This window comes from Phyllopteryx taeniolatus, chromosome 18 (genome assembly GCF_024500385.1).
Source record: "Phyllopteryx taeniolatus isolate TA_2022b chromosome 18, UOR_Ptae_1.2, whole genome shotgun sequence".
Lineage (NCBI taxonomy): Eukaryota > Metazoa > Chordata > Actinopteri > Syngnathiformes > Syngnathidae > Phyllopteryx > Phyllopteryx taeniolatus.
Genome location: NC_084519.1, coordinates 16,378,718 through 16,391,442, shown reverse-complemented (window position 1 = coordinate 16,391,442; position 12,725 = coordinate 16,378,718). Strand labels below are relative to the sequence as shown.

At 44.2% G+C, this 12,725-nt stretch overlaps 2 protein-coding genes across 4 annotated transcripts in view; both read left to right on the top strand.

The window, feature by feature from the left end:
• Window positions 1-14: 14 nt before the first annotated feature.
• LOC133468705 (tigger transposable element-derived protein 1-like) lies at window positions 15-1,772 on the top strand. The gene has a single exon (XM_061754911.1). The coding sequence runs from the start codon at window positions 15-17 to the stop codon at window positions 1,770-1,772; it is 1,758 nt and encodes a 585-aa protein (XP_061610895.1).
• A 10-nt stretch (window positions 1,773-1,782) lies between these two features.
• Window positions 1,783-12,725, top strand: part of znf512 (zinc finger protein 512) — a 12,686-nt gene continuing 1,743 nt past the window's right edge. The window contains exons 1-13 of one of the 3 annotated variants that reach the window (XM_061753898.1): window positions 1,783-2,233; window positions 3,452-3,513; window positions 3,797-5,317; window positions 6,435-6,502; window positions 6,627-6,970; window positions 7,084-7,170; window positions 7,400-7,524; window positions 9,815-9,901; window positions 9,986-10,084; window positions 10,379-10,801; window positions 11,150-11,251; window positions 12,400-12,462; window positions 12,587-12,685. In XM_061753898.1, the coding sequence (XP_061609882.1) occupies window positions 6,477-6,502; window positions 6,627-6,970; window positions 7,084-7,170; window positions 7,400-7,524; window positions 9,815-9,901; window positions 9,986-10,084; window positions 10,379-10,801; window positions 11,150-11,251; window positions 12,400-12,462; window positions 12,587-12,685 (1,455 nt within the window). In that variant the 5' untranslated portion in view covers window positions 1,783-2,233; window positions 3,452-3,513; window positions 3,797-5,317; window positions 6,435-6,476. Of the gene's footprint in view, window positions 2,234-3,451; window positions 3,514-3,796; window positions 5,318-6,434; window positions 6,503-6,626; window positions 6,971-7,041; window positions 7,171-7,399; window positions 7,525-9,814; window positions 9,902-9,985; window positions 10,085-10,378; window positions 10,802-11,149; window positions 11,252-12,399; window positions 12,463-12,586; window positions 12,686-12,725 lie in introns of all 3 variants that reach the window. The other 2 variants (XM_061753899.1, XM_061753897.1) reach the window with 2 other exon arrangements.

The following is a 12,725-nucleotide window of genomic DNA, read 5'->3' as shown; positions in this document are numbered from 1 at the left end:
AGAGAACAAACATAATGAGGACCATAGAACTAAAAAAAGAACTTATTGCCAAGTTTGAAAGCGGTACAAGGGTGTCCGACCTGGCTGCTCAGTACAACATGGCCAAGTCCACCATATCCACCATTTTGAAAAAGAAAGAAGCCATCAAAGCTGCCGATGTGGCAAAAGGAGTAAAAACGCTTACAAGCAGGAGACCTTATCGAATGGAAGATGTGGAGAAACTTCTACTTAAGTGGGTCACCGAGAGGCAGGCGAGGGGTGAAAAAGTGTCGGAGCCTATCATTTGCGAGCGCGCCCGGCAGCTGTACAGCGACCTGACTCGCGACAGTCCCGGGGACAGCGTGGACGACTTCAAGGCGAGCAGGGGCTGGTTTGAAAACTTTAAAAAGAGAAGCGGGATCCGCTACGTGGTCCGGAAGAGGGAGACCCTGCGTGCCGATAAAGAAGGTGCCAAAAAATTTGCGGAAGAGTTTCAGTCGTTTGTGGGGAGCGAAGGCTTTCTACCCCAGCAAGTGTTCAACTGCGATGAGACGGGACTCTTTTGGAAGAAGATGCCCAAGAGAACGTACATTACACGGGAAGAGAAAAGCCTGCCAGGACATAAGCCCATGAAAGACAGGCTGACTCTACTGCTGTGTGCTAACGCAAGCGGGGACTGCAAAGTCAAACCTCTGCTGGTGTACCACTCGGAAACCCCGAGAGCGTTTAAAAAGAACAATGTGCAGAAAAACAAGCTCAGCGTTATGTGGAGGTCCAATCCCAAAGCGCTGGTCACTACGCAGTTCTTTACTGAGTGGTTCCAGGAGGTGTTTACTCCCAGCGTGGCGGAATACCTGACGGAGAAGAATCTTCCACTCAGGGCCCTTCTGGTCCTGGACGCCGCGGTGGCTCAGCCATCGGGGTTGGGAGAAGATTGGAGCAGTGACCACGACTTCATCACGGTCAAGTTTTTGCCGCCCAACACCACACCTCTGCTCCAGCCCATGGACCAGCAGCTCATCTCCAACTTCAAGAAGCTCTACACAAAGGCACTTTTCCAACGGTGCTTCGAGGTGACCATGGAGACCAACCTCACCTTGAGAGAATTTTGGAAAGACCACTTCAACATCCTCCACTGCTTGACCGTCTTGGAGAAAGCCTGGGAACAAGTCACCAAGAGGACGGTGCAGTTGTCCTGGAGGAAGCTGTGGCCATCCTCCATGGTGCCCAGGTTCTTCGAAGGCTTTGAACCCGACCCCGCTCTGGAAACGGACGTGGTGGACGAGATCGTGTCCCTGGGCAAGTTCATGGGCCTGGAGGTAGACAGCGACGACGTGGAGGAGCTAGTGGAAGAGCACACCCTGATGCTCTCCACCGACCACCTGCAGGACGTCCAGCAGCAAGGCCTTCCCGAGGACGGGTCCTCCGAGGAGGAAGACGCCGGCTGGAACGACAACATTCCCACCGCGGAAATCAAGGAGATGCTGGGCTACTGGGCCAAGACGCAGAGTCTGGTGGCCAAGTGGCACCCGAGTGTCGCCGTGGTGAAGAGGAACATCAACCTGTTCGACGGCAACGTGGTGGAGCACTTCCGAGGCATCCTGAAAAGTCGCAAGAGGCAAGCGGCTTTGGACAGCATCTTCTCCAAAGAAGAAGCCAGTTGTGGAAGCAGCAGCAGCGGAAGTGAGCTTCAAGCCTCCATCAGCGGAGTTAAGAGGAGAAGGAAGGACTGTGCGCTGGAAGGTGACTTGGATCAAGCCTTTACGGGAGAGGACTCGCCTTCTGTGGAGTAACATCCCTCCTCTTCACTTCCCCTTTTTCATAATCATCATCATCATGTGTGTCACTTACATGATTGTTAAGAATATTATCTCTAAAACAGAATTTAAAAGGTTTATTTTTAAAGTGGGAACTATTGAAAGGTCCAAGAGCCTCGTGGAAGGGATTGTGTTTGCCGTCTGAGGTGTCCACTTTACGCTGGACTTAAGCATCTATCAGAGACCAGATTATCCAGGCACTGAGAAAGACCAGGAGTCAGTGACTCCAACCAGACTGCCTCAGGATCAAAGTCATGACTCCTGCAGGGACGGAGCTGGATGCTCCGTTCACGAGCGCGGTAGTTTGCAGCCAGGGATTGGGACCAGGATGAGGCCTCCAACACTGGCAGGGATGCCTCTTCAGGACCAGAACGAACTTGCTCCTCCAGCAGAGGTGAAGATCTGGAGCAGAGACAGAGGAATTGTCTGGAGACTTGGTAATTTTTATGAATTATTCATATTGTGCAGATAAGTGCTTCTCAGTTTGTTTTACACGGGGTAACACCTAAAAAAATACTTCATGCTCTGCAAGTACCAGCGTCATGACAACACAAAAGGTATATGTAATAATATTGTAAGCCGCTGTAACATTTGCACAGTTTGAACATCCACATTGCGCTTAATTATAAGAAAATGAAAGTACTTAAATGATTTTAATTCAAATGAATTGCAAATAAACAAAATGTGTACCTAAACAAATATTTAAATCATAATTCATAAATATTACATGCAAATGTACTTAAAATTGTAATTAAACTGAGCTGTATTTAAAAAAAAATGCTACTCAAAAGGTAAAAATTGTACTCCACTAGTTAAAGTTTACGCCACTAACATTGTGCCAGTTTCAACATTAGCACTGCTTAAATATTGGGAAATAAAAACTGCCTAAATAGGCGGCACGGTGGTCGACTGGTTAGAGCGTCAGCCTCACAGGTCTGAGGACCCGGGTTCAATCCCCGGCCCCGCCTGTGTGGAGTTTGCATGTTCTCCCTGTGCCTGCGTGGGTTTTCTCAGGGCACTCCGGTTTCCTCCCACATCCCAAAAACATGCATGAATTGGAGACTCTAACTTGCCCGTAGGCATGACTGTGAGTGCGAATGGTTATTTGTTCCTATGTGCCCTGCGATTGGCTGGCAACCAGTTCAGGGTGTACCCCGCCTCCTGCCCGATGACAGCTGGGATAGGCTCCAGCACGCCCGCGACCCTAGTGAGGAGAAGCGGCTCAGAAAATGGATGGATGGATGGATGGAAACTGCCTAAATAACAATTCAATTAAATGTATTGCTTGTTTTCTTAATTGTACCTAAATGAATGAAAACAAACCATTCCAAAAGAAAAAATGTGTATTGGACTTATGTACTGTATTGAATTAATTGATTGAGTCATTTAAAATGTGTTGCGCATAAAAGTCAATTAAAATGCAAATTGTTCGTAAAGATAAGCAAAAGTGTTGTACTTTAATACAGGTGAACTGTACTTAAATGCCATTTCCTGGATTAAAAAATTGTTAAAAGCACTAATGTGCGCAGTTTCAACATTTAATTAGTGATTTGCTTGTGTACCACTAGAGGGAGCCTGCGTACCACGCTTTGAAAATCTCTGCTATAATGGAATTAAAGAGGAAATACTGATTGATTGACTTTGTTTCTTTAAAGATTTGAAGATGTTCCAGAGTGGAGTGGACCTGTAGAGAACTTCCTGCAACCGCCACACTCATGTATGTTCATGTGGTCTCTAATATCAGGGCTGTATTTGAAATCGTTCCCTCATTCTCTTCTCCCTAATCTACATGTAGATATTCTTATATAAATGAGTGGACTACATCATTATTTAGAAAGTCCACCGTATAGTGATTAGGGAGTAGAGAATAAGTGAACGATTCGGGACATAGCAGCTGTATTGGGAGTCTTTTTTTTTTAAAGGTTCCTATAATATTCTTGCTGAAATCAGGACAACGTTTTGACTAACGAACAAGGATAATTTTTTTTCATGTTTTGCAGGGCATCTGAACCGGGACCTGCACCACCTTCGCTACCACTTTCCAGCATCATCTACAACAATGGATGATAACAATCATAATTATTAGTCATAATATTATTAGCAGTAGTCCTGCTTATAGTAAAGGACAGTACTTTAGCATATAAAACTAACTACTACTGTTAGTACCACTGCTGTTGTTAAGACTGAGCGTCTTCATATGAACAGTCGCTAAATCTTGTTTACACTCGTGTGATAGTTAAGAATTAAAACATTGCCTGTATAGTTAATAAAGGTTTTAAGATGAAGACGGCTTGACCCTGGGCCGACTCAGGAAGTAACCTGGTGCCTGGTCCCGCTGGTTTGAATGTAAAGTAGGCCGCAACTCTGCAATATGAATTTGTCACTGTTACAATGGAAATATCACATTGAGGAGGATGAGCTGTGATATAAATTAGATACGTGTGCTTATTTATAACATTTGCTGAAAATGCTAAAACCACACATTTTTACCACTTTGAAGCAACCCACTGCATTCAAAGTAGTAGGGATCTGTTTTCTCCATGCTGTTTTTTTTTTTTTTTTTTAATCTACAACTCCACAAAATGCCTTGTCACACTCAAATTACTAATTAGTCACCAGCTCTCCTATTGGATGAATTGTGTGTTGTCACAGCAGCACTGCGCCCGAATTAAAATTATTAATTTTGGCAAACGCCCACCTCGTATGCCACCACCGCAGCGCATTGCCCTTATGTAGCAAGTACAAAATGTAAACGCCCTGTTTCATTGCACTTAGCACAACACGCCGTCGGCCCACCCATTCATTCAAAGGCAAAGCGAGGGCTATCCGTTATAACTACTTCACGTTCAAACCAGTGGGAAAAGACACCAGGCTACTCCCTGTTCAGTTGCTTAGCAACCAGTGCCAAATATGGACAAGCTTGCATCGGGGCGGCGTGTTGGTAAAAAAAAAAAGGTTGAAAAGGCCTTTACTGTATTTCTCATGGGGTATAATGTTTGAATATATTATATTTACAATTGAGTGCAAATTTTTGATCACTAGTATGGAGTGCCTGAAATTGTTCAATACAGCTCCTAATCACTGCATATTTGCTGTTTTTTTTAATATCTCCGTGATTTGCTGAAACTCCCCAATTAATCTTCATTCTGTCATCTATATATTAAATAATACTTCGAACTGAATGAAATCTAGTATATTGTATTGATGAATTGTCAATTCGCCGTGTTTCCTTCACGTTGAAACGACGGTACGGACAATTCCTACAGTCCGTGAAGGCGGCGGGAGATGCAGCGAGAGAGGGCGTTCCATCGCCGTGTACGTGAACGCACCACGGAGCGAACCATTCGCCGCGTCTTTTCCGAGCTCATATTCGACCTCGTCGGAACCGGAACCGCCTGGTCGGGTTTCGTCCGCCTCTTAGTGCTTGCCCTGGCCTGGCGGCCGGCGACGGGCTGCTGGAGGCCGCTGGGCTGCTTAGAGGCTCGCCCCTCGAAAACAACAACAATGGCAGATTGTTTAAAGTAAGCAGCTCACACGTTGTCTTTTCTCCTTAAATCGAGTACCCCTTATATGCGTTATCTTTACTCTGTTAATGTTAATAATGTACATTTAAAGATCTTGAGTGTTCATCACGACATGGAACATGCAAACGCAACACATGGTTTGATCAGAAATAAAATAAACATCCGTTCAAGATTTTCATATTATATTGCTTTAAAACATCTTACCCGGTGTATAATATAGTAACTGATGGCCGCATGCTTTAATTGAATGTCGTGGCCAATTAAGTTTTCTACCGTAGGATGGACTGGACGAAAGTATTGGGACACACCTGAATTGTTCATGTTATCAAGAAGATGCAAGGAAAATTGTATGCTTCCAATTTTGTATGAAACAATTGGGGAACCCAGTGTACAAAGTAATATGAAAATATATATCTTCTAAATTTGACACACTGCAGAGAAGAGTGTTATTAACAACCCTGCCAGATTTCAATGATTAAAAAAATAGTCAAGTGAAGAGGGTTAAAAATGGTGAAAAATCAAGCGGCTCTCTGCTCCCAAACACTGTGGGCGTGTCCGCTGAATGCCCTGAAACCACGCCCCACTCAACTGTGAATCAAATACCACTTCTACAACCTGCAACGAGGCGCTCTGAAGTGGCCATGCCATTTTGAAGCCCTGGTCCACCCACACGCCTCCTGTCAAGTTGGACTATATATTAAAAAAAAAAAAAAAGTCCCCCTCCTCGCTTATTTGCCTTTCTTTGCATGATGTGCGCACACTCATGGTGGACAATGAGGCGCTCTAAAGCCGCCACGTCACCCTGAAGCTGAGTGTTGAAACAGTTGTCTTGGTGAAAGGATTCAACCGCGGGTGTGATGAAAAACGAGATGTTGAAACGTTTCACTGGGGAAAACACAAACCAAGTCCACATTTTCTCAACTTCTTGTATCTATCAATGAAGTCCATTTGAGATCAAAACTTGAGATAGATGCTGGTGCAACTAAATAAAGTAAGCAAAATATTAGAAATGCGTGTCTGGTAAGGGCTCGTAGCGTCGCCTGTTTTAGTTTAGAAAATGTCAACTTTTTGCTTCGGAATGTCAGATTACGTCTTTTTTTTTTTTTTTTTTAAGAGCAATGATGGTGTGCCTCAAGAAGTCCAAGAAGCTGTTAAGATGAAGAGAAGTTACGGTGGAAGAAGGTAAGAAGTCAATCTGAATTGCTGAGGAGAATGTACATTTTTAAAACACAATAAGACCAAATGTATCTTATGTGATACTTGAGTTTTTGAGGCTTTTACATCATCAGTGTGATATCTGGATCAGGTACCAGGACCTTCAAAGCGTCTCCATTGATTATCCAAGCAGCAGCTGCTCTGGTCTGGCCAAGGGTGCCAGGCTTCCTCCCAGACTGTTGTTGAAGGACATGTGGCCTCACAGCAGAGGAACCTCCCAGCCTCAGGACCGAGGTGCCCACTCCTGGACTCCAAATGTACAACCGGCACAGGAGTGGCTCTGGACAGACGGAGCAGGACACTCCAGTCAGCAGCATATGTGGACAGTCACAACAGGCAGGGATGAGGACAGACGCCAGCATCAGGCCTTCAGTGGTCGCGCTTCAGAACCAGAGCGGACTTGGAACTTTTGCAGAAATGTCTTCCGCAGGCCTGGTAATTGTTGTGAATTATTCATATTCTGTTTTGTAAATGGAAAATATTGAACGGCTGTTCAAACGCTCCAGGTACTGAAGTAGGTAACGTTGGTGGTGTCCAAAACAATGCAGACGTTTCCATGCTTCAGCCTGGTGAGGAAGAGGAGAAGAAGCCACCAGTGACCTTCAGTAAGAAGGAGCCTCGCACCTTCGCCCCAGGTAGGTCTGGGTGATATGGCCTTCAAATAAAATCTCACATTATTTTATTTTCCATCATTAAAATCAGATTTCCCATTTTTGAAGGCAAATGACAATCACGTTGACAAGTTTTGCTTTTTATTTTCTTCTCTTGTGGGATTTGCGTAGGTACTCCTGATACCGAAGAAGCTTCTAGATGACGTTTCCTGCATCTCTTTTTAGGACTAAATTGTTGTCATTTTTAACACAGGAAGCCAGGAGGAGCGTTGGCAGCTCCAGATCATCGCCAGAGGCCGAGCGAAGTGTCCCAAATGTAAAAGTGTGAGCAGGAAGACGGTGGAAGGTCTCAAGAAGCACATGGACAACTGCAGCGTGGTCAGCACCACTCACGTCCAACAGTTGTGTTAGAATTTGACGATAAAATGTAACACTGTTAAATGAATAGTCCATCAAAACATGCATGCACATACATGGACAGACGTGCTCATGAGTTCATATACCCAGGCAGTAAGATGTACTGTATATCATTCTTTTAAAGAACTCAGAAGTGATCAAGCAAAAGACGTGAAATTTACTCACAAATTGACTTTCTCAGTTTTGAAATGCCGGCCTGTTTAGTTGAACCTAAAGCTATTATTCTGTTAGACTAGCAGGAACAGGTAAATACTGTAAGTAGAACCCCAATTCCAATGAAGTTGGGACGTTGTGTTAAACATATATAAAAACAGAATACAATGATTTGCAAATCATGTTCGACCTATATTTAATTGAATACACGACAAAGACAAGATATTTAATGTTCAAACTGATCAACTTTATTGTTTTTAGCAAATAATCATTAACTTAGAATTTTATGGCTGCAACACGTTCCAAAAAAGCCGGGACAGTCATGTTTACTACTGTGTTACATCACCTTTTCTTTTAACAATATTCAATAAACGTTTGGGAACTGAGGACACTAATTGTTGAAGCTTTGTAGGTGGAATTCTTTCCCATTCTTGCTTGATGTACAGCTTCAGCTGTTGAACAGTCAAGTCTCCGTTGTCGTATTTTACGCTTCATAATGCGCCACACATTTTCAATGGGAGACAGGTCTGGACTGCAGGCAGGCCAGTCTAGTACCTGCACTCTTTTACTACGAAGCCGCGCTGTTGTAACACGGTTTGGCATCGTCTTGCTGAAATAAGCAGGGGCGTCCATGAAAAAGACGTTGCTTGGATGGCAGCATATGTTTCTCCAAAACCTGTATGCACCTTTCAGCATTAATGGTGCCTTCACAGATGTGTAAGTTACCCATGCCATTGGCACTAAGACAGCCCCATACCATCACAGATGCTGGCTTTTGAACTTTGCGTCCATAACAGTCCGGATGCTTCTTTCCCTCTTTGCCCCAGAGGACACCACGTCCACAATTTCCAAAAACAATTTGAAATGTGGACTCGTCGGACCACAGAACACTTTTCCACTTTGCATCAGTCCATCTTAGAGGAGCTCGGGCCCAAAGAAGCCGGCAGCATTTCTGGCTTTTGCTTTGCATAGTAGAGTTTCAAGTTACACTTATGGATGTAGCGCCAAACTATATTTACTGACATTGGTTTTCTGAAGTGTTCCTTAGCCCATGTGGTGATATCCTTTACACATTGATGTCAGTTTTTGATGCAGTGCCGCCTGAGGGATCGAAGGTCACGGGCATTCAATGTTGATTTTCGGCCTTGCCGCTTACATGCAGTGATTTCTCCAGATTCTCTGAACCTTTTGATGATATTATGGACCGTAGATGATGAAATCCCTAAATTCTTTGCAATTGTACGTTGAGGAACATTGTCTTTAACTGTTCAACTATTTTCTCACGCATTTGTTTACAAAGAGGTAAACCTCGCCCCATCTTTGCTTGTGAATGACTGAGCCACCCAGGGAAGCTCCTTTTATACCCAATCATGGCACCCACCTGTTCCCAAGTAGCCTGAGGGATTTTCCAAACAGGTGTTTGATGAGCATTCCTCAACGTTCTCAGTCTTTTTTGCCCCCTGTCCCAGCTTTTTTGGAACGTGTTGCAGCCATAAATTCTAAGTTATTTGCGAAAAACAATAAAGTTGATCAGTTTGAATATTTCATATTTTGTCTTTGTAGTGTATTCAATTAAATATATATATTCAATTATATATATATATATATATATATATATGTTTTTATTTATGTTTAACACAATGTCCAAACTGGCGGAACTGTGGCCAACTGGTTAGAGCATCAGCCTCACAGTTCTGAGGACCCGGGTTCAATCCCCGGCCCCGCCTGTGTGGAGTTTGCATGTTCTCCCCGTGCCTGCGTGGGTTTTCTCCGGGCACTCCGGTTTCCTCCCACATCCCAAAAACATGCATTAATTGGAGACTCTAAAATTGACCGTAGGTGTGACTGTGAGTGCGAATGGTTGTTTGTTTGTTTGTATGTGCCCTGCGATTAGCTGGCAACCAGTTCAGGGTGTACCCCGCCTCCTGCCCAATGACAGCTGGGATAGGCTCCAGCACGCCCGCGACCCTAGTGAGGAGAAGCGGCTCAGAAAATGGATGGATGGATGGACAACGTCCAAACTTCATTGGAATTGGGGTTGTACACAAGTAATTGAACTTCCTGCCATCTAGATGTTGTTCACTGATGTGTCTTGCAGCAAGCGTTTACGTGCCAACACTGCGGGAAGCAGCTCAAGTCTTCCACGGGGATGAAGTATCACGTCATGGCCGACCACAGCAACCCGGTAAGCGCCGAGGCGAAGAAAAGCTTGTCATTGTTCAGCATTAGAAGTTGTTTCGAAACGTTGCGTTTTCCCCCGCGCTTTCAGCCGTCAGTGGAAGACACCCAGGACCTGGACCAACGCGCTGTCAAAGACAAACTAAGGAAAATTCTGAAGCAGTTGGGCAAGGTCAGGTGCTCCAAAAAGGTAAAAGTGTGCTGCGTTCGTGGCTGCTGGGAAATAGGAGTTATACCCTGGCGGTAGGGCTGGCTGATATGGCCTTAAAGTTAAATCTGATTTCTGATTTAAATCTATTGTTTTCCTCTTTGCTTTTGCAAAAAAACAAATGATGATGATGTTATTCAATACAAGTTTTCTTTTTTTCCTTCTGAGAGTTGCCTCATTTCTCCTGATACCAAAGCTTTGAAACTTTTTTCCTTTAAGTTTTTATGACATAAAATTTGGACTTTATTACTTATTGACCTATGGCATGTTTTTCAGGGCTGTACGGCGGCATTCAGCAGCATTATGGGATACATGTACCACATGAAGAAGTGCGGCAAGGAGCAGGCGGAGCTGGACAAGATGCTCCTCAGTTGTTTACACTGCGGGAAAACGTACAAGTCCAAAGCCGGCCTGGACTACCACGTCAAGTCCGAGCACGCCCCCACGGGTCCGGCGCACCAGGGCGAGGCGGCGGAGGTCCCGAGCCAGGCCGAGGCGGAGAGGACGGCCGGCGGCAGAGTTCAGCGAGCCTCGGCGCTGCTGGCCAACTTCCACATGGCGGAGATGGCCAACAAGGAGCCATCCAAAGACCGGCCCAAGAGGAACTTTCAGTCCGACCTGGTGCCCGACGACAAAAAGGCAAGAGTGCAATCTCGACAATCAAGTGCAGTTAAGGTCCCTGGAAAGTCAACAAAAAAGGTCTTGTATATTTGTTGCATGTACTTTGTAAGTCAAGGAGGAGCTAAGTTTAGCTTGCGTTGTTCACAGAAGTTTACACGTGTATGTATATATTTTTGTTCTGCTGAAATTAAGTCATTTGTAAGCTATTTATTTTTAAGTAATATTTTCAGATGAGTTTTCAATTAGTTTAAGGGTTTGGGGATTATTGTTTGTGTTATATTTACAGTTGAAACCTTTAATATGAGCAATTATAAACATTGTGGTTTAGTTTTTTGGGGGGCTATTTGCTGCAGGGCTCGCTCCCTATCGTTAGTAAATAGTGGGTGTCCACTGTCGTTTGTTTTAAATGAGCTGTCTCGCCTTCAGTTGAAGTACTCGCGACCCGGCCTGCCTGCCTTCAGCCAGGAGCTGCTGAGGAAGTGGAAGAACGAAGTGAAGCTGCATAGGACGGTCCACTGTCCCAACCAGGTCACATACACTTTTATTCTGAAATTGTTTGGCATTTCCTGTCTTTATTGCTAAAGTTCTAAAAGTTTTTCTGAGATCACTTGTCATGAATCACTCAGTTCGGAGGGGAGGCTCTGTACATCTTTCGTTACCATGACGACCGGGGTAGACCTAGGGCGACTCATTGTTGCCAACTTGGTAACTTTGGTGCTACATTTACCAACTTTTCAGACCACTTGATAATTTAACCATAAAGTGAGTGTCAAAAAGCGGAGAAAATAAGCTTTTTGTGAAATGTCAAGCAAACAGACTCATATTTTTTTCTTGTGTGACACCTCCAACTATAAACCAACAAAAACAAAACTGAGAAGGGGCTTTTGGTGGCAAAATAATAATTTATTTATGGATATAAAACTAAGAAACGTGCCATGAGACCTATTTTTTTTTCACCACTACTCGAGTTGAACATCAGTGTCTTTTCTACATGAAATTCCTCATTCACTCCTCAAACTGCGTCATTTCTCACAATGCTGACACACTTTCTTCTACTACTGTGACACATACACACGTTTATACTTTCATATACTATGTACGACTGCCAGGGGCCTAAACATGTCCGACTACCAACGTCCGTGCATTTTTCTCCCCCATAATCGACGTGACAAGCCAAGATTCACCGCCTAATCTTTATCTTCTACTCCAAAGCTCTGCTGATCTCAAATCCAAAGTGAGGCAATGCTGCCCTCTATAGGGATCAGTTAGTCATTACAGTGCTTTACAAACCTGAATTTCACAGACAAGATGCGCAAGACCCTCTTCCATGTCTGCCCGTTGAAAAGCATACTTGACGAATATATACGTCGATGGCGGTAAATGGTTGGATTCCAGTTGGTGCATGTAAATGCCCACAGCAGTGAATGAGTTAAAAGTGGTCCTGGACCTTGGCCCAATTTAGCTTCCAAGTCATGGGCAGAGAAACTCGGTGTTGAGGCAGGATTATGCAAATTATATGAAATGTGACATCACAATTGGTCAAAATTGAGAAGGGCTCGCTTACTGACATGTATTTTCTGAAATAGATCACAAAATCTTAACTTGGTTGTTTAGTTTGACAAAAATAAATAAAATAAAATGTAGCCTCTCGGTTTGTATTGTCATTTGTGTTTCAGGGTTGTGGGTGCACATACACGAGCGTATCTGGACTCAAGTCTCACCTGGGACTGTGTACTAGGGTGCGTCAGCGCCTTCGTATATCTGAATGTTGTCTTTTCATTCTGAGAAACAAAGAAAAAATGTCCACATTCTTGCCACCGTAATGAACAAACGAGGATAATCGCGCGTGCCATTCCCCTGCAGGGCGATTTTCAGGCGGGAAAGTACCGATGTCTGATCTGCGGCAAAGAGTTTCACTCGGAGAGCGGTGTGAAATATCACATCAACGCCACGCATTCGCAGGTAACAACACACGCACCTAAAGCACTGGGCTTTTTACATG